Genomic DNA, 21,917 nt, shown 5'->3' with positions numbered 1-21,917 from the left:
ATTCCTGATGGCATAAGACTATTTAAAAATTCAACTGGATAATGCTCTCGTTCATCTTCATTGTCTACATCCACTGAATCATCACTTTTGTACAACTTATACTCTCCAGGCATTCTATCCATCACACGGGAATTTAGCAGAGCCACGCCATCGTTCTTGGGACAGTGAATTGCATGGGAAGAGGCCCTCTCAACACTCCTTTGGTCGTTCACATCAATTTCAACTCATTGTCCAAATACATCACTTACGATTAGTGTTGAGCATTCCGATACTGAAATATCGGGTATCGACCGATATTCGCGGTATCGGAGTACCGATACTGAGTTCCGATACTTTTAGAATATCGAATACCGGAATCGGAAGTTCCCATAATGCTTGCGTGCGCTCTGCAGTGTCTCTGAAGGATGACAAGCTGGATGGCAGCGCTCAGCTGCGATCCAGCCTGTCATCAGAATGCCATCCCAGCGTGAGAGAATTCTCCTGATTGTTTAAAAGCCGGCGGGCGGTAAAAAGCCACCGGCTTTTAAACAGTCACACAGCCCCATACTGCTTCCCCTCAGCCTCCCATCCCGATCCTCCTCTCCCCCCGCCACCTCCCATCCCGATCCTAAGTTAGGACCGGGCGGGGAGCGCAGCACCAAGGAGTGGGGAGCGAAGGACGTGGGCGGGGAAGCCGGCAGTGAAAAGACTTCACAGCCGGCTTTCCTGTTCTGTGCTGCGCTCCCCTCTCCCTGATGTACGCTCCCCGCACCCTGATGTCAGCTGGCGCTGACATGAACCCCACAACTATTACCCCCTGCCACCGCACCAGGGCAGCGTGGAAGAGCGAGGCTAAGTGCCAGATTTGGCGCACAAATAGGATGTGCCAAATCTGGGGAGGCTGAGGGCTGATATTATAGCCTGGGAGGGGGCCTATAACCCAAGACTATCCCTGAAAGAAAGGTCTTGGAGGAATACATACAGACTAGCCTGGCTGCTGGTCACATTAGACCTTCTAAGTCGCCTGTGGCAGTTCAATTTTTCTTTGTTAAAAAAAAGTACGGGGGTTTACGTCCATGTCTGGATTTTCGTGAAATTAATAAGATTACCGTACGCAATTCCTACCCATTGCCGTTAATTCCTGACTTGTTTAACCAGTTAGTGGGGGCCAAGTGGTTCTCTAAAATTGATCTCCGGGGGGCATATAATTTGTTACGAGTGAAGGAGGGTGATGAATGGAAAACTGCTTTTAACACTCCGGTAGGTCATTTTGAGAATTTGGTGATGCCTTTTGGTCTTACCAATGCACCTGCATTTTTTCAGAACCTTATTAATGACATCCTGAGACTTTTGATTGGTAAGAATGTGGTTGTGTATTTGGATGACATTTTGATTTACTCACCAGATTTAGAGTCCCATTGGCAGAGTGTACGTGAAGTTTTGCAGTTATTGAGTGATAATTCACTCTTTGCTAAGCTGGAGAAATGTGAGTTCGCTGTGCAGAAAATTCGTTTTTTGGGCTACATTGTCTCCAGCGAGGGCTTTGAGATGGACCCTGTGAAGGTTCAGGCTGTGCAGGAATGGCCTAGGCCTATTGGTTTGAAATCTATACTGAGATTTTTGGGTTTTGCCAATTATTACAGGAAATTCATTAAGAATTTTTCTGTAATTGTTAAACCTCTAACCGATCTCACCAGGAAAGGTGCGAATACGGCCCAGTGGACTACTGAGGCCATTGAAGCATTTGATTATCTCAAAGAGAGGTTCACTTCTGCCCCTATCCTTATGCAGCCTGATGAGACCAAGCCTTTTTTGGTCGAGGTCGATGCTTCATCGGTGGGGGTCGGAGCAGTTTTGTCTCAGGAGAACAAGGGTGGAGTACATCCTTGTGCCTTCTTTTCGAAAAAATTTTCAGAAACTGAACTGAATTATCATGTTGGATATCGGGAGTTGCTGGCTATTAAACTCGCGTTTGAACATTGGCGTCATTTTTTGGAAGGCGCTAGATTTCCTATTCAGGTTTTCACAGATCATAAGAATTTGATCTATCTGGATGCGGCCAAGCGCTTGAATGCCCGTCATGCTAGGTGGGCACTTTTTTTTTCTTGGTTTCATTTTTCTGTTACCTATATCCCTGGTACTAAGAATGTTAAAGCCGATGCTTTATCTCGCAGCTTCTCTCCTACGGTCGGTGCCGAGGAGGAGGAGAGCATTTTACAGAAAGGAGTTGTGGTGGCGGCATTGGACTCCATTTTGGAGAATGGGATTCTGAAAGCTCAAGATGATGCTCCATCTAACAGTCCCCATGGGAGGTTGTTTGTGCCTAGAGCCTTTAGGAGAGATTTGTTTGTGGAGTGTCATGAGTCTCGGTTGGCAGGTCATCCAGGAATTTCGGAGACTAAGAGACTTATCAGTCGCAGTTTTTGGTGGCCTGGATGGCAGAAGGAAGTCATCAAGTGGGTGCGTCAGTGTATTGTGTGTGCTAGGTCAAAGGCTTCACATACTCCTGCTGCGGGGTTGCTTTGCCCTCTGGAGGTTCCTAGTGCGCCTTGGACGCATCTCACAATGGATTTTATTACAGATCTTCCTGTGTCCGAGGGTTTTACTGTCATCTGGGTGGTCGTGGACCGTTTTAGTAAGATGTGTCATTTGGTTCCATTCATTAAGTTGCCCTGCGCCAAGACACTCGCTAAGGCGTTTGTTAAGGAGATTGTCAAGCTCCATGGCGTTCCCACGGATATTGTTTCTGATAGATGACCTCAGTTTGTGGCTCGCTTTTGGCGTGCTTTTTGTGACAGGTTGGGAGTCCATTTGTCATTTTCGTCTGGTTATCATCCTGAGTCTAATGGACAGACTGATAGAAAGAACCAGGATGTTGAACAGTTTTTGTGTTGTTTTGTAGCGGCAATCAAGAGGTGTGGTCTGAGTTTCTGCCTCTCGCAGAATTTGCTCTTAACAATCATACATCCTCCTCTGCTGGGTGTTTTTTTTGTTGTACTGGGAGACATCCATCTTTTGGTTCATTCTCCAAATTGGGGTCTGCGGTGCCGGAGGAGGAGAATTTTTCCGGTGATTTGGAGAGAGTTTGGACTAATGTACGTTGCAACCTTCAAGAGGCTAACAAGAAGTCCAAGAAGTATTTTGACAGGAAACGTAAGGAGGTTTTGTTTACTGTGGGTGACATGGTTTGGTTGTCCTCGAAGAACCTGCAGTTGAGGATTCCCTCTAAAAAACTGGGTCCTAAGTTTGTGGGTCCATTTAAAGTGCTTCAGGTTGTTAACCCGTCTGCTGTTAGGTTGGATGTCCCTACTTCCTGGAAGATTAATCCTGTGTTTCATGTTTCCTTGTTGAAAAAGGCTGATGTATCTGATAGGGACACCACTGTCACAGTTTCTTCTGTGGTGGAAGACGGCGAATATGAAATTTCTCGTATCTTGAATTCTAGATGGCATAGAGGGAGATTACAGTATCTTGTCTCCTGGAAGGGTTTCGGTCCCGAAGACAACTCCTGGGTAAGGACGGATGATGTCTCTGCTCCTAGGCTTGTTAAAGCTTTCCACAGGAGGTTTCCGAATAGGCCTGGGCCTGGAGGATCCGGAGGATCCTAATAAAAGAGGGGGTACTGTTAGAACCCTCCTGTTTGTTTTTTCCATCTTGTGTTTTGCGGTCACGTGACCATCTGCCTTTATATTCCAGCTCCACCCTTCTGGCTGTGCTGGACTTCAGTGTTTGACTGTTTCTCTAGCCTGGTGCTTCGGTGCCTTTCTCTGTCAGTTCGCTTGGTCCTTCTGGGACCTCTAGTACCTTTTGTTAGTTTGTCTTTTTGTGTTCTGCAACAACTTCTCTTTTTAGGAGGTGTCCCATTTTTGTCCCAGTCCTTAGTTCTTTTAGGGACCCCTCTCTTAATGCTATAGGTCTTCGTTCAGACTAGCCGAGGACTAAGGCGGATCTGTTCGCTAGGAACAGGCCGCCCGCTACATCGTAGGGATTCAGCTTAGTCTTACTGTAGGGACAGCTTTCCCCTATCTTTCCTTAGTGCATGTTGCAGATCATAACAAATGTCTTCTCCAAGATTGTATTCGTTGCTAAGTTCACCATTACCAAGTTTAAGAAGCCACTTGCTGTACTCTGGGTCAGAAGGTCGCATGTTGTTAATTAGTTGGAGTTTATTAAACTGTTTCCAAAGGTCAGCCATTTTTAAGCTGGACTCGATAACATCTGTTCTTGTTCCATTTGGTATGACTGGAAGGCATTGCCTAAAATCTCCGCAAATGACAAAAACTTTACCTCCAAACGGAATTTCATTTTTTTCAGCAACATTTATAGTCATTACTTCACACAGAAGTCTGTCAATTAAGCTCAAAGCGTATTTGGGTGCCATGGTGCACTCGTCAAGTATCAAAAGATTTGCGTTGTTTAACTGTCTTCCTGCAAATGTGTCTTGTTTTATTCTGGAAACGGAGATTTCGTTGACTGGAACTGGTATCCCAAAGACTGAATGGATAGTGCAACCTCCTCGTAAAAGATTTTCTGCAATACCTATTGTAGCCGATGGCAATACGACTTTTCCCAACCCTCTAACGTGATACATTAAAACTTCATAGAGGTATGTTTTACCGCTCCCTCCTGGACCATCAATAAAGAAACATTTTGGCCTTGCATCTGCTTGGTTTTCTATAGCGCTCACAATAGTGTCATATGCAAACCGTTGTTGTTCATTAAGGAGTTTCTCTTCTCTGTTGCCAACAATAATTTGTAAGCTTCGTCATACTCTGGAACTTGTGGAACTTGAATTGCAGGCTGTGGCAAATTAAAGTCTGAAAACTTTTTTCCATGCAGTAGTAAGTAGTGTTGAGCGATACCTTCCGATATCAGGAAATATCATATCGGATTGGATCGGACCGATACTCAAAAAGTATCGGATATCGCCGATTCCGATACCGGAAACCAATGCAAGTCAATGGGACAGAAATATCGGAATGAAAATAAACCATTTCTTTCCTTGTAGGTTAATTCTACATGAAGTAAAACAACTAAGAATAATGTAGAATGTATTATGCGAAAAGCCGGCAATTCATCAGCGCATACACCGGTACCCGACAATTTACAACAGAAAGAATAGAGCTTCACACATAGATTAGATAGATAGAAACATGTCAGTCACATATATATGAAGTACAGTGACAGTGTTGCTTAATGTACTTGTCATTTAGTGCAAAGGATTTATTAAAAAAAATATTAGTGTTTTAATGCACCGTCTCTTTAAGAAAGCCGGCCGGCAATTCAGCATCTGTACCCGACAATTTAGAATAGAAGGAATAGAGAATCATACATAGTTTAGATAGATAGAAACATGTCAGTCACATATATATGAAGCACAGTGACAGTGTTGCTTACTGTACTTGTCATTTAGTGTTAAAATAAAGGATTTATTAAAAAAAAATTGGCGTGGGGTTCCCCTTAATTTTAGTCTCTAGCGGAGGTTAAGCAGACAGCTGGGGCAGATGTTTGAAGCCTGGGAAGGGGGTAATACCCACGGAGCTTCCCAGGCTGCTAATATCAGCCCCCAGCGGAATACTTAGCCTTTACTAGCTATTAAAATGGGGGACCCCCCCAAAAAAATGACGTGGGGTTCCCCCTAATTTAATAGCTAGCAAAGGCTAGGCAGACAGCTGGGGGCTGATATTAATAGCCCAGGAAGGGTGCCATGAATATTGGCCCCCTCCCAGGCTAGAAACACCAGCTGTCAGCCGCCCCAGAAATGGCGCATCCATAGGATGCGCCAACTCTGGCACTTAGCCTCGCTCTTCCCACTGCCCTGTAGCGGTGGCAGTGGGGTAATAGGGTTGGGGTTGATGTCAGCTTATAATACCAGCTGACATCAAGCCCAGGTTAGTAATGGAGAGGCGTCTATAAGACACCCCCATTACTAACCCCATAGTCAAAGTTAAAAAAAAAAACACAAACACCCAGAATAAAGTCCTTTAATTGAAATAAACACACAATTCTTTATTGTTCTAAATTAAACCATACTTACCATCACGCCCATTCCAGCTGAAGCCAATGATCTCCTGCAATAAAAGAAAAATAATAAAGCAACCTCATCCTTACCTTTCCATGGTTCCCACGATGGCTCCAGCTCTGCTACATCGAGATGACAGGCTGGACCGCAGGAGAACGCCGCCATCCAGCCTGTCATCCCGCAGACACTGAGAAGCGCAGGCATGCTTGCGCTCCTCAGTGTCTCTCTGTGACGTCATCCAGATGAGCCGAGTTCATGTCCAATGAACTCAGCTCACCTCATGCACGTCACTGACAGCGTGGGAGAATTCTCCTGCACTCAGCGCTTCAGCGTGAGAATTTTCCCACGCTGTCAGTGACGTGCATGAGGTGAGGTCATGTCCAATGAACTCAGCTCACCTCATGCACGTCACTGACAGCGTGGGAGAATTCTCACGCTGAAGCGCTGAGTGCAGGAGAATTTTCCCACGCTGTCAGTGACGTGCATGAGGTGAGCCGTGTTCATTGGACACAACAATATCGGGAACCCCTTTTTTAAAAAAAATATTTCATGAAATAATTTAAAAAAAAAATACGTGGGGCTTCTCCCTATTTTTGTGTCCAGCCAGGTACAACTAGGCAGCTGGGGGATGGAATCTGCAGTGCAGGGAGACCCAAGCTTTCTGGGCCTCCCCCCCACTGCAAATTGCAGTCCGCAGCCACCCCAGAAAATGGCGCGTTCATAGAAGCTGGATGCTGTACCTGGCTGGCATACAAAAATATGGCAAAGCCCACGTCAAAATTTTTGGGAAAAATTAATTAAAAAATAAATAATAATTTAGGGACTGCATCTTTATTAACTCCTCAAATGTCATTTAGTGTTAAAATAAAAGATTTATTTAAAAAAAAAATTGGCGTGGGATGCCCCATAATTTTAGTCTCTAGCGGAGGTTAAGCAGACGGCTGGGGCAGATGTTTGAAGCCTGGGAAGGGGGTAATACCCACGGAGCTCCCCCAGCTGAATACCTAGCCTTTACTAGCTATTAAAATGGGGGACCCCCCCAAAAAAATGATGTGGGGTCCCCCCTATTTTAATAGCTAGCAAAGGCTAGGCAGACAGCTGGGGGCTGATATTAATAGCCCAGGAAGGGTGCCATGAATATTGGCCCCCTCCCAGGCTAGAAACACCAGCCGTCAGCCGCCCCAGAAATGGCGCATCCATAGGATGCGCCAATTCTGGCACTTAGCCTCGCTCTTCCACGCTGCCCTGGTGCGGTGGCAGGGGGTAATGGGGCTGGGGTTCATGTCAGCGCCAGCTGCCATGAAGCCCAGGGTAGTAATGATGGGCGTCTATAAGACACCCCCATTACTAACCTACAAAGTGTTAAAAAGAAAACACACACTACACCCAGAAAAAAATAATTTATTTGAAATAAAACACACCATTTTATTTAATTCTTAGTTTACTAAAAAAAAATAGTTACCTGTCCACGTTCCTGCGCTGATCTCCCATGCACAGCTGTCACATCTGGAGATGGTGACAGCTGTGCATGGCTGCTGTAAGCTCACACTGCCGGGAACACGTCCGCTCCCGGCAGCGGGAGCCACTGACTGAGGTCACCGGAGTGCATTCAGGCAGCGCAGCTCCGGAGACCTCCTTTACGGCACTGCTGTACCGTGGGAATTTCTCACGATACAGCAGGGCCGTAAAGGAGCTGACCGGAGCAGCGCTGCCTGAACTCCGGTGAACCCGCTTATGCAATGACGGGGCTGCTTTACGGCCCCATCATTCTAGCGGCGGCAGCGGTTCAGAGCGGTCACATTCTATGTGGCTGTTCTAAACTGGAGATCATCGTGGGACACTCGTGGACTACTACGGAGGGGTAAGGATAAGGTTGTGGTTTATTATTTTATATTTTATTACAGGAGATCGATGGCTTCGGGGAATTAGGTGTCTAGGTGAGTATAGGTGTAGTTTTTTATTTTTTACTTTATTTTAGGTGGCGATCGGCGGGGACAGGTAATGTATAAACTAATTTATTGTAGGTAACCACTGGCCACCAATGACATGTATTTAAAATTTATTGGGGACACAGTAGGGCAATTTAAATAGCAGGATCAGGCTGATGGGAACTACTGCTCCCATCGAGCTGATCCTGCTGGCACGAGTGGACGGGGGACAGACATAGGCCGATGGGAGTAATAGTGTCACATCGGCCTATGTCTGCCTGCATGCACACACCCCCAGACATCGCACAGACACCGCACACACCCGCAGACATCGCGCAGACATCGCACAGACACCGCACACACTCGCAGACATCGCACACACCCGCAGACACCGCACAGACACCGCACACACCCGCAGACACCGCACAGAAACCCCACACACCGCGCACACCCGCACAGACACCCACACACACCAATCATGACCGGTCTGGGAGGTGTGGCTGACCTGTGCGACCGTGGGAAATTTCATTTCAGTTCATGCAGTCAAGCATGAACTCACATGAACCCTCCGAGGGCACCGCGGCGACTTCAAATGAACAGCTGATCGGCATCACCTGATACCTCAGCTGTTCATTTGAAATAACCGGCGGGAAAGCGCAGCACAGAACAGGAAAGCCGGCGGTGAAGTCTTTTCACTGCCGGCTTCCCCGCCCGGGTCCTTCGCTCCCCGCTCCTTGGTGCTGCGCTCCCCATCCGGTCCTAACTTACGATCGGGATGGGAGGTGGCGAGGGGAGCGGAGGATCGGGGTGGGAGGCTGCGGGGAAGCAGTATGGGGCTGTGTGATTGTTTAAAAGCCGGCGGCTTTTTACCGCGCGCCGGCTTTTAAACAATCAGGAGAATTCTCCCACGCTGGGATGGCATTCTGATGACAGGCTGGATCTCAGCTGAGCGCTGCCATCCAGCTTGTCATCCTTCAGAGACACTGCAGAGCGCAGGCATTATGGGAACTTCCGATTTCGGTATTCGATATTGTAAAAGTATCGGAATTAAGTATCGGAATTCCGATACCGCGAATATCGGCCGATACCCGATATTTCAGTATCGGAATGCTCAACACTAGTAGTAAGACATTTTGGACATTTTGCATGGCATAAGATTCGCAATTTTGACAATTTCCACTTCTGTTGTGAAGACGTAAGCAGTAATCCTCGATTATATGTTCTTTGAAATTTGTCCAAAGTTGAGCCCGATTTGTAGGCGGTCCAAATACGCAGATGTAGGCAAACAATTCACGAAGTTGCTTAGGCATATGTAGGGTAACTGCGTCTTCTAAAGTAAGTCTCCACACAGTATCATCGAAAAGAAGTCCTAAAGCCAAAGCTGCAGCTTTAAATGTATCGTGCAATACTCCGTTAACTGTTTTCAAATCGTCAAAACTTGTAGCTCCTTTCACATGCAGTAGTAACAGCTGAAGGCAATATCTTTCTTGATCCTTGACACTAACAGTATACATGCTTCCAATTATTCTGCTAAGTCCTCGTTGTCTTGGATTCCAAGTTTTATTCCAAACGGAATGCTCTGGAATCTCTCGATACAAATACTGCCTTGTGTTTTCGTCACTTTGGTTCAGCAAAGAACATTCCATTAATGTTGACGTCGTGCTTAAAGTTTTTGAGACATCTTTGACTTGAGCATCTTCAAAGAAATAAAGCTGCTGTTGATTTGGTAAATGAATAGCTAAACGTATAATGGCATGGGACTGTGAATGCATTGGAAATGCAAATATCCTCTAAGGGCCCCGTCACACTAAGCGATGCAGCAGCGATCCCGACAACGATACGACCTGTCAGGGATCGTTGCTGCATCGCTAATACATCGCTGGTGAGCTGTCAAACAGGCAGGCTCACCAGCGATCAGGGGAGCAGCGATATCGTGGAAAGAATCGTTCCACGATGTCCTGCTCCCGTTACCAGCCTGCTGCAAGCAGGAGCAGGCTGGTAACTATGGTAAACATCGGGTTACTAAGTGCGCGTGTGCCCCTAGTAACCCGCTGTTTACCATGGATACCACTCTGCTACGGTGCGCGGGAGCCTCCGCGCACCGTAGCAGAGTGGTATCCATGGTAAACAGCGGGTTACTAAGTGCGCGCGTGCCCCTAGTAACCCGATGTTTACCATAGTTACCAGCCAGATCGTTGGTCCCGCTGGTCACACACAGCGATGTGTGCTGGCCAGCGGGAGGCCAACGACCAAAAAATGGTCCAGGACACTTTGCAACGATCAGCGACCTCACAGCAGGGGCCTGATCGTTGCAAAGTGTCACACACAGCGACATCGCTGGTGAGGTCGCTGGTGAGTCACCAAAACCGTGACTCAGCAGCGATATCGCTAGCGATATCGCTATGTGAGACAGGGGCTTAAGCAGCTTCTGGAGCACTCACATATCTTGAGTCAACAAAAGTTGATGATTCATCGTGATTGACTGTTTTCTGTTGTATTTTGACGTTAGCTTTGTCATGCCCTTTGTAGATGTACTTGAAAAGATATTTTACACTTTTTATTGAAGCACAGATTTCTACGTTGATGTGACAGTTGTAGTGTTTTGATAAGTACGGGTTGTATGGAACTATCCATGAGTTATTCATAATTTTTTTGTTGTGAACAATGTTATCAATGTGTTGTCGCCGGTAGGATGGGTAGCCATCCAAGTCTTTAACAGTGTGCTGTTTGAACTCCTTTGGAAACCCTTTTATACACTTTCCGTTTTCCATGCATGGACTTTTTGAATTTGCTACACCGCATGGGCCATGAACCATATGAGAGACTACAATATTATACAGTTCAGGATACTTTTCTTGGTTAGGAATTTCAGCCCACACTATGTTGTCGATTTCTTCCTCCGTGCGAAACTTGGAATCCGCGTCTAAGATAATTAGTATATGCGCATGTGGGAGACCTCGTTTCTGAAACTCTATGATGTGTACCAGTGCTACGACTGTTCCAAAAAGCCCATTTTTGATGTCTTTCAAGAGGCTGCTGAGTTTCAGTGAAAATACGTGTGCGACTAAGTGCGGCCTGTGTTCAACTTGTTGCCAGGGTTCTAGATTTTTGGTAATTTCCGGCCATTTAGGATTACAGGTCATTGTCACAAAAATGTCAGGTCTTTCATACTTTGTTACTATTGCCATTGCATCTTGGTAACGCTATTGCAGGTTGCGGGGGCTACCTTCAAACGACGACGGGAGAATTACTGTTTTTCCAACTGGAATTCCCTTTTGAATTGATTGTTTTTGCAAATGTTCTTGAAGAACGCAGTAGTCTTCAACTTTAAGTTGTTTTTGGTTCATTCTTATGAAATTTAGACGATTAGCTTCAATTTTTAACGTATGCGTCGACTAAGTACTGTTGTGTCAGTTTCCCACCGTTTAAAATAGGATTGAAGTAATTTCAGACAGACAGAAGAAAACTGTAGTACTGCAGTTGTGTAATTCTTTTTGAAGTTCCTTGCTGGTGTAGGTTTTCATGCCACCCTTGATCACCTCTTTTAAAGAAGAGCGGATACAGAAGAGCATCAAGGTTGCTGTGCAAAATGCTAATTCATTGTGTCTTAGGAACCAAAGGGTTGTTTTGGTCTGGCTTAAGATGGACTAATATATCCCTTTGAAAAGGAAGCTCTCCGTCATTGTTTTGAAAAACAACTGCAACCTCACTTACACGTAGTTTGTTGTAAAGTCGGGGATCCTGTTTACGTACTTGTTTAATGGCCATGACAATAGAAGGCATTTCAGTCCCATTTTGTATAGCCCTCTGTTCCTCCTCAGCTTCGACGTCTTTTAGCATGCGATATGCAGCAGCAAATGGACTGATTTTTTGTAAATGTACGGCAATTTGATTCATCAGTTCAGCATCACACTTTTTGTATTCTTTCAGGTTTATCCTTTGTTCTGTAGCCTCATTTGTATCAAGGATGTATAATTGTGCAAATGTTGGTGGTTGTCCTATTTCTGGGTGAAGTGTTCCAGTGCGGTGGTAGATCTGGCCGTGAATTTTAAAACAATACTGTCCGAATCCAGGGGGCGGTGCAATGTTGGCACCAAATGAAGCAAACGCATGAGAACTGTTGATGCTTCTGATATTTTCCATAAAATTTCTACTGTGTTGATGCGTTCCTTTCATCAACTGCTCAAACAGATCTGAGTAGTGAGGTCTCCGGAGCCTAACTTTTCCTTTTTGGCAGCATTGAGTAAACTGATTGTCAGATGGTTTTTCATCAATAAAATTCAGAGAGTCGCATTTAGAGCTAACTGTGAACTCATATTCCCACAGTAGTGTTCAATAATTGTAGTTTCGTTGTCTGTTACATAACGTGCAAGTTGTTGAATATTCTGCTGGGCTTGCCTTAGTTGGTAGAGCATTCGTTTTTTATGAATTTGGCGATCGTGTTGTTGTCTGTTTGCCCTGGATTGTGGAGATTCAGTCACCCGACGTTGTCTGTGGGATTCCGCATCGTATTCCTGCCTAGCGGCAGTGAGTTGTGGTGTCTCCTGTTCCTGACGTTGTCTCTGTAAATCAGCTACTTGTACCTGTCATGTGGCAGTTTGTTGTGGTGTTTCCTGTTGGCGACGTTGTCTGTGAGATTCCGCATCCTGAACTTGTCTGGCGGCAGTTTGTTGAAGTGTCTTTTGCTCTCGACATTGCCTTGCTGCTGCTGCTTTTCTGTCATCCTCATTGGGGTATTTTCACTTATGACCCATTGGAAGACAGGAAGCGTAAATCGTGATAGCGTGCAGTAAAGAAGTATCTGTTCAGCGCGCTGTGACTGACAGAACGTGTTCAGTAAACGTGAGTGAACTACGTGGCACTGTGACTGACAGAACGTGTTCAGTAAACGTGACTGAACTACGTGGCACTGTGACTGACAGAACGTGTTCAGTAAACGTGACTGAACTACGTGGCACTGTGACTGACAGAATTTGTTCAGTAAACGTGACTGAACTACGTGGTACTGTGACTGACAGAATTTGTTCAGTAAACGTGAGTGAACTATGTGGCACTGTGACTGACAGAACTTGTCCAGTAAACGTGACTGAACTACGTGGCACTGTGACTGACAGAACGTGTTCAGTAAACGTGAGTGAACTACGTGGCACTGTGACTGACAGAACGTGTTCAGTAAACGTGACTGAACTACGTGGTACTGTGACTGACAGAATTTGTTCAGTAAACGTGACTGAACTACGTGGCACTGTGACTGACAGAACGTGTTCAGTAAACGTGACTGAACTACGTGGCACTGTGACTGATAGAACGTGTTCAGTAAACGTGAGTGAACTATGTGGCACTGTGACTGACAGAATTTGTTCAGTAAACGTGAGTGAACTACGTGGCACTGTGACTGACAGAATTTGTTCAGTAAACGTGAGTGAACTATGTGGCACTGTGACTGACAGAACTTGTCCAGTAAACGTGACTGAACTACGTGGCACTGTGACTGACAGAACGTGTTCAGTAAACGTGAGTGAACTACGTGGCACTGTGACTGACAGAACGTGTTCAGTAAACGTGACTGAACTACGTGGTACTGTGACTGACAGAATTTGTTCAGTAAACGTGACTGAACTACGTGGCACTGTGACTGACAGAACGTGTTCAGTAAACGTGACTGAACTACGTGGCACTGTGACTGATAGAACGTGTTCAGTAAACGTGAGTGAACTATGTGGCACTGTGACTGACAGAATTTGTTCAGTAAACGTGAGTGAACTACGTGGCACTGTGACTGACAGAACTTGTCCAGTAAACGTGACTGAACTACGTGGCACTGTGACTGACAGAACTTGTCCAGTAAACGTGACTGAACTACGTGGCACTGTGACTGACAGAACTTGTTCAGTAAACGTGAGTGAACTACGTCGCGCTGTGACTGGGGATTAAATTACACGCCAATATCTCTGATTGGTCGCGGCTGGCGCGACCAATCAGTGAAGCATGGTTCAAATCCCGCGCCAATTCGCGGCCGGACTGCGCCTGTCGCTGATTGGTCGCGGGCGGCTGGCGCGATCAATCAGCGACGCGAGATTTTCATTACAAACAAACAGACAGAATTAGATGATTATATATATATAGATGTGCTAGGCTGGAACGAAGCAATCTCTCCATCTGTACAGAAACAGATAATAAATGCAGCAAATTACTAATATAGCCATGCATATTTATGAGATAAAATGGGAGAAAAGATACCTTGTATTTAGCATTTATACTTCAAAGTGTTTTACTTTCAATACTTTAAATACAAAGGATCCAAATAACAAGATTAATAATTCATCAGAACGTGATGGTGACTCACATGATCTTCAATGTTTAGGCATACCGATCGGTATACCACTTATTTCAATGGCACTGCTTGCTTGGGAGAATATTTTTGTACATATGGCATCCAACAGAGCATTTACGACAGCACAAGGAGGCCATGCGGCTCAATTCTAGGAAGCCATATAGGAACCTCCGTGTACTGTTCTAGGTGCATTCATTGGCAAAAATGTCACCTGTCCTTTATACATATACAGTATTACATAACATACATTTCTTTTACCTATAAGTTTGACACCTTTGACATTAATTAATATGTGATAACTGTTACTGGAAGATTGATAGATCCAAGAGCCAAAGGTATGGATGGTGCTGAGACATGTTTACACACTTAAGGGCTTTATAATAGTTCATATTAATATGAATTATGGGAGTATATATTGCTATTAGTAATCGGAAGCTTGTAGTAAACTACCTGAAACTTAAAGGGAACCTGAAAGTAGAAGCATGTTGTCTGAACCATGGCATGAATCAGACACTGTCTACATTATTGTAGCCACACTGCAGCAATTTAGAGAAACATAATTTAAGAAGCCAGCCAGGGACTATGCATCTCGGATTACTAATTCGAGACAGGTCCCTAGCTACTTCTCCCTACTTTGCCTTCCTAGATTGACGGGTCTCTCCCTATGTATTTGTGTAGAGAGAAACCTGTCAGTCTAAGATAGCACGGTGGGAAGAAGTTCCCATGGTCCGGCGTCCGACTCATCAATGAAGACTCATGGTCCAAGGCCATCTTCTCAAAGTATGCCTTCTCTGTAATGCTGAGAGTTTCAGAGCAAAATATACATCACAGCATCACTGTTGCAAAGTGTAGGTTATAATTTATGATAAGCCCCAGAGGAGCATTACCAGAAATTCTTCTCTTTCGGCATGTTTACGTTTTCCCCTGAATGACATTGACCAATCATAAGTAGGAGGTGTCATGCAAGGGAAATAAAAAAATGCCCCCCAGAAAAGGTCAGAAGAGCTTCATTTCTCCTGTGAGACATGTAATGACAGACTGCCTTGCTCTCAGCCCTGATATCTGCATCTCCTTCTGATTTCTGTGTTATCAATCCTTATTTTGTAAAAGGGTAGAGGACTTCAGCTTTCAACCCACATACTGGACACTACATCTCAATAAGTTTGTGGAGACTTAAAGAGGTATTCCCATCTCCAAGATCCTATCCCAATATGTAGTAGGTGTAATAATAACAATATTAGCAAATACCCCCAATTAGAAATGTAGTATAGTATTTTTGATTCACTATCTTTCTTACCTCTTGTGCAGGCATCTCAGAACCTTATGAATCCATGGTTACGACCACTAGCAACTAGCTAACTAACTGTGACTTTAGCAGTGGACACCTAAGGTCCTGCAATGCCTGCACATGAGGTAAGAGAGATAGTGAATCAGAAATACTATACTACATTTCTAATTGGGGGTATTTGCTAATATTGTTATTATTACACCTACTACATATTGGGATAGGATCTTGGAGATCGGAATACCCCTTTAACTTTGCATCCACACTAACGAAATACGGCACATATTGAAAAATACCACAAGCACTTTCTGTGCTTTCTGCTGGGAAGGAGAGGAGGTATAGCCACCCTCCTAAGGCAGGAATGAAATTATATTTCATCTAAAGTTAAAATGGCTGTAAGATTCAATATTCAGTATTTGTAACTCTCCTTTACAGGTCTCAGCATAGTATACAAAGACCAACCTCAGCGGACTCCAAAAAGTACAGGAACCAGTTACAAGACGATAAAGTCACAGGTTTGTATATATTGCTACTTAACTCCATCAGGTCACATCTATATCTGAGTTTTTCCCAAACGTAAATGGTCAAGTGTAAAAAATGTAAAAGATGAAATCACCATATTTGAATTTGCTGTGTGAATGGGCGCATCAGTGGTCCAAAATGTCAACCTTCAGGACTGTATCACCTCCAGCAAGCAGAAAGATGGAAGGCAGAGGAGAAGTGCATTTCTGAAGAAACAACATGAAAGTAAAAAACCCTTCAAGTGGTTAATGGCACCATTTTGGAATATATGTATAATGTGTTGAAAAACTTTTCTTTTTTGGGGGAAGAAATGGGTAAAAAAATGCAAATTTTTTATAGCATTCACAGCACAGTATAAGGGACATGAGCCCCTTCTGTTCATCTAACCACTTGTGATTGGGAATAGGATTTAAGAGATTAAACTATGAGAATTGGGGTTCCCACTAATCCCCACAGTTTCAGCAGGAGCTCGGCTTTGTGTGCCGTGATACAGAGGTCGCATTTTGTAGCATAAAACTCTGTGTCCAAATGTTGTATGGTAGTGTTGTTAGTTTTTTTACAATTATGAGTGCAATATTTGATGGTGTTTTTTGACTCTTTTACATTTTTTTGAAATTACAGCTTGCACTGGGTTTGGTTTTTTATCAGACCTATTCTGTAAATTTCACTATACAGAAAAATGGCAGAAAAAACCTCTTGTAAAACCTTGCGAGACCAAAAAACAGCACCATAAAATATGCTTGTAAAAATATGCACAAATTTCATGCCATTTTTATGAAAGCTCTCTAAAAATGGCAGGGAAAAAATACTATATGTTAAGGAAGCCAAAATCAACTTTTCTAAGCTATAAAATGTAACCTCCTGCTCTCACATGTGTCCTGGGGAATCTAAGAAAAAAAATAATGGTATGGGGGCACCAAAGGGCAATTTTGCACAGAGCACCCGTTCCACCCGGCCCGTTCCTATATTAGTAACTGAATTCAGTACGCCTTGCTGTTTCCACTTTCAGAACGCTTGCATTAAAGATGAGTAGTACCAATATACAGGCAGAGCTGCCATCAGTCATATCTAAGTGCCATATACGCAAATGACCAGTGCTCCTAAACTCCATTTTATGTCCATTAACCTTGATCTATTCACATGGGAAAGGCTTCTTACAGTGGGGTGGGGTGCACTTGGATAGCACTGGACAGCCCGCCTAATCTAACAATATGGGCATAACTAATAGGCTGTAAGCTGGATGCTGTGCACTACCTAGGTGTGAACAGCAACCTATATAAGCCTCTTTGTGTGCAATCTTAATACTAAGCAGTCGCCCCCTCCATAAAATGGTAGGTTGTGAGTGATTGTCTCATCAGTATTTTGCACCTGTATAGCCGCCATCTTTGTTATATGGGTTTGCTGCATTCTGGTAGTGTATTAGGTCTGAAGATCTGAGCAGGTAAATAGTGCTGCCCTTTTTTGCCGTGTTTTTTTCTTGAATTGTGGGGGAATTTTAATTCTTCTTATTGTGGCTTTGCTTTTTGTAATTATCCTAAAGATTTAGACATGAAGCAGAATACAACTTTTATGTAGCCGCTCATGTTCTTATCAAAAATTTAGTGGGTCCATGAAAAAAGGGAAACAGCATAAGTATAGGGGCCTAAATCCTATTGAGCATCTTTGGAAAGAGCTGAAACATGCCGCCTGGAAAAGGCAACCTTCAAACACGAGACAACTGGAGCAGTTTGCTCATGAGGAGTGGGCCAAAATACCTGTCTAGAGGTGCAGAAGTCTCATTGACAGTTACAGGAATCGTTTGATTGCAGTGATTGCCTCAAAAGGTTGTTCAACAAAATATTAAGTTAAGGGTACCATCATTTCAGTCCAGGCCTATTTCATGAGTTTAATTGTTTTAAAAATTCTGTGGAAGCAGGGTTGAAAAGCAATGTCTGACTTTCATTTGTTCATTTTCATAGATTTTTAATTTATTATTACTTTTGTCAGATTCAAGTTATTTCTGTGACCATTGTGGGTTTTTCTTTCATTAAAAGAGGGGTGCCAACAATTTTGACCGCGTGTGTATATATTTACATTTATGTGAAATCACGGGCACCATGTTGAGACCTAGGTTGTCATTTTCTATTAAATTGGACCTTTTTTTATTTTATAAGGAAAACTTTATGGTTCTTTTTCTGCGACTATTTGGTCACTGAATGGTCGTAGTCAACAGATGAGTTTGGGCCCCTTACTTGCCTTAATCTCTGTACTGCTGTCAGTTTAGCCCTGTTGCATTTTTAGATGTAGATATATGACTTCCAAATTCTCATTTTTATAGAAGTCAATTCAACTCTTGAATCGTCAAAACATGTCCAAGGAGAAAATAACTGTTTTCACAATGCAAAAGAATACAAGAATGTGTCGATGGCTTATATGAAGACATCAAATGCCTGTAAGAACTCACCATTTAAGCTATAAGCATTGTTTTATAACATATTATGTGCACCATATGATAGATGTTGTTGACATTAAAAGTTGACAAATACTTTACTTTTTTACATTCCATTGATCATGAGTTGTCGCCTGTATTAAACACCCAGAGCTGCATTCACAATTCTGCTATTAACTTCAAGAATTAGTCAACACTATGTTGACAGAGAAAGAAGCTAGCAGCAGAATTTTAAGTGCAGATCTGAGATGCCCAGTTGTCAAGGGAAAAAAACTATTTACCCTTTGGAATTTTTCTTGCTTTATTGAATAAAAAACTTTAAATAAGGATGGTTCAATTCGGATTACACAGAAAATGAGAGACAAATCTGCAAAAAAATTATCTCCATTAATAACAGTTCTGTTTATGTGCAGTGAAATTTTTAAGTCATGGATTTTGCCACACATCTTTGGCAAATCCAAATTGAGTTCACTGTGTATTCCATATGTATTGTGTGTTATATCGTCTGATTGTATGAGTGAGATCATTCTGTTTTATTATCTTTATTAGGGGCAGTCAGTGAACACTTGTGCAAAGATAAACGAGAAAGGTCCACACCAAATCACCGAAGGGTAAGCAGACTGTCAACACTGATGTATCCAAGACTTACTGTAAAAGTGAAATATAAAATTGTAAATAAAAGTCCTACACAGATTTTATAGTTTCTTGGCAGTCATGATATTATAACCTTTTTTGCGCATACAAACGTAACTGTACATACTACGCTGAGGTGATTGTGTATGGAAGTGGCTCAGGAGCTGCAGATAAAGTATGCGGCAGATACTGGCTATATTACAGTTGCGGTCAAAAGTTTACATACACCGGCAGAATTTTTCCATTCTTGGCCTTGTTTCAGAGAATATGAATGATAACAAAAAAACTTTTTCTCCACTCATGGTTATTGGTTGGATAAACCTACTGTGTTTTCTCCTTTTAAATCTTAATGACAACCAAAAACATCCAAATGACCCTGATCAAAAGTTCACATACCCCAGCTGTTAATACTGTGTATTGCCCCCTCCATCAATGACAGCTTGAAGTCTTTTGTGGTAGTTGTGGATTAGGTTCTTTAATTTCTCAGATGGTAAAGTTGCCCATTCTTCTTGGCCTCCAGTTCCTGTAAATTCCTGAGCTGTCTAGCATGAACTGCGAGCTTGAGATCTCCCCAGAGTGGCTCAATGGTATTGAGGTCAGGAAACTGAGATGGCCACTCCAGAACCTTCACTTTGTTCTGGTGTAGCCAATGACAGGTCGACTTGGCCTTGTGTTTTGGATCGTTGTTATGTTGGAACGTCCAAGTACGTCCCATGCGCAGCTTCTGGGCTGATGAGCGCAAATTTGCCTCCAGTATTTGCTGATAACGTGCTGCATTCATCTTTCCTTCAACTTTTACCAAGTTTCCTGTGCCTTTGTAGCTCAAAAATCTCCAAAACATCAGCGATCTACCTCCGTGCTTTACTGTAGGAATGGTGTTCCTTTTATCATAGGCCTTGTTGAACTCTCTCCAAATGTAACGTTTATGGTTGTGGCCAAAGAGTTCAATTTTGGTCTCATCACTCCAAATTACCTTCTTCCAGAAGTTTTGAGGCTTGTCTCTGTGCTTTTTGGCGTACTGTAGGTGAGATACTTTGTGGCATTTGCGCAGTAATGGCTTTCTTCTGGCGACTCGACCATGCAGCCAATTTTTCTTCAAGTGCCTCCTTATTGTGCATCTTGAAACAGCCACACTGCTAGTTTTCAGAGAGTCCTGAATTTCAGCTGATGTTATTTGTGGGTTTTTCTTTGCATCCCGAACAATTTTCCTGGCAAAATTTTTGTTGGTCTACCTGCTGACCGTGGTTTGGTTTTTACAGAGCCCCTGATTTTCCATTTGTTAATCACAGTTTGAATGCTGCTGACTGGCATTATCAATTCCTTGGATATTTTTTTGTATCCCTTTCCTGTGTTATAGAGTTCAACTACCTTTTCCCGTAGGTGCGTTGATAATTCTTTTGCTTTCCCTGTGACTCACAATCCAGAAACGTCAGTAGCTGGATGAAAGATGCAAGAGTCTGTCTGGATCCCAGAAACTCACTCAGCTTTTATGCACACACACTGATTACAAGCAAACAGGTCACAGGTGAGGATGTTACCTTTAGTAGCCATTCAAACCCATTTGTGAAAAATTCTGTGCATGTTATTAGGCCAAAATCACCAGGTATGTGAACTTTTGATCAGGGTCATTTGAATGTTTTTGGTTGTCATTAAGATTTAAAAGGAGAAAACACAGTAGTTTGACAATAAATGGCTTCACCCAACCAATAACCATGAGCGGAGAAAAAGTTTTTTGTTATCATTCATATTCTCTGAAACAAGGCCAAGAAAGGAAAAATTCTGCCGGGGTATGTAAACTTTTGAGCACAACTGTATATAGCTGGCCTTTGTCTCTAACAACTAAGTTCTGGCAGTCGCTGGTAACTATTTAGATGCTGCTATCAGTCACTTACAATGGCATTTAAATGAGGTCACTGTGCTTGTGACAGCTCCCATTGTCTCCCTGTGATGCGATTGTGGGGTGGCAATGGGCCACAATGCTGCCATCTTGACAATCCTCTGAAACTCAGCTAAACGCTAAACTTCAAAGGAGACCATGATTTATACTATATGCTGCACTACCATGATATTGCAGTACATAGTATAAGCAATCAAACGATCGCAGATTCAAGGTTCACACACTTACCATGAATTCCTCCACAGTACCCTCTACACGCACAGTATGATGACCCTACTGTACCCCTCCGGCAAAGTATGGTGACCCCAACACAGTATGATGCCCCATCCAAGACCCCAACACTGCCCTCCACACAATATGATGGCCCCCCCCGTTCAGGATGCCGATACAGTAGAAAGCGCAGTACGTGGCTGGGGGGGAGGGATGGCTGGCGCTGGCATGAGGCCTTCCCCACTCAGAGGCCCTATAGCTGCTACATGGTCTACCGCCACTGACTTCAGCAGGTACCCCATCATGCATCCCAAATCTTTGATGTCATTTGGTAGGTAGAGTATTGAAAAGGCAATCTGCAAATCGCTAGAAAATTATGTTCTGTTACCCCCAAAAAGTTTTGGGATTGTGTGATATTGTATGATTTCATCTACATTTATCTGTATTTCATGGGCAGATATGTGAAGCAGAAAACTGTGCTATGTGGCTTCTTCTCCCAGATGAGCTGTGGATTTATATTTTTTCCCTTTTAACTCATGGAGATCTCTCTAGAGTTGCTCGAGTATGTCAAAGATTCAGACATATTGCCAATGATGAGAGTCTATGTAAGTATCTATGTATTGTATTCTAGTCCTTGTAAATTACACCAGCTTGTGAACATTTTTATGCATTCATTTGT

The 21,917-nt window shown here is 43.5% G+C and overlaps 1 protein-coding gene across 1 annotated transcript in view; it reads left to right on the top strand.

Annotated features, from left to right (window-relative positions):
- Positions 1-21,917, top strand: part of LOC141253217 (uncharacterized) — a 243,018-nt gene that overhangs the window by 134,985 nt on the left and 86,116 nt on the right. Inside the window, exons 4-7 of the mRNA XM_073670911.1 lie at positions 15,984-16,063; positions 18,388-18,501; positions 19,048-19,109; positions 21,696-21,843. Coding sequence (XP_073527012.1) covers positions 15,984-16,063; positions 18,388-18,501; positions 19,048-19,109; positions 21,696-21,843 — 404 coding nt within the window. The remainder of the gene's footprint in view (positions 1-15,983; positions 16,064-18,387; positions 18,502-19,047; positions 19,110-21,695; positions 21,844-21,917) is intronic.

The sequence above is a fragment of the Phyllobates terribilis genome, unplaced genomic scaffold (assembly GCF_046119375.1).
Source record: "Phyllobates terribilis strain yellow unplaced genomic scaffold, ASM4611937v1 Scaffold_1__5_contigs__length_1240528914, whole genome shotgun sequence".
In the NCBI taxonomy this organism is placed as follows: domain Eukaryota; kingdom Metazoa; phylum Chordata; class Amphibia; order Anura; family Dendrobatidae; genus Phyllobates; species Phyllobates terribilis.
The sequence above is the reverse complement of the archived record's forward strand: the minus strand, read 5'-3'. Positions and strand labels throughout refer to the sequence as shown.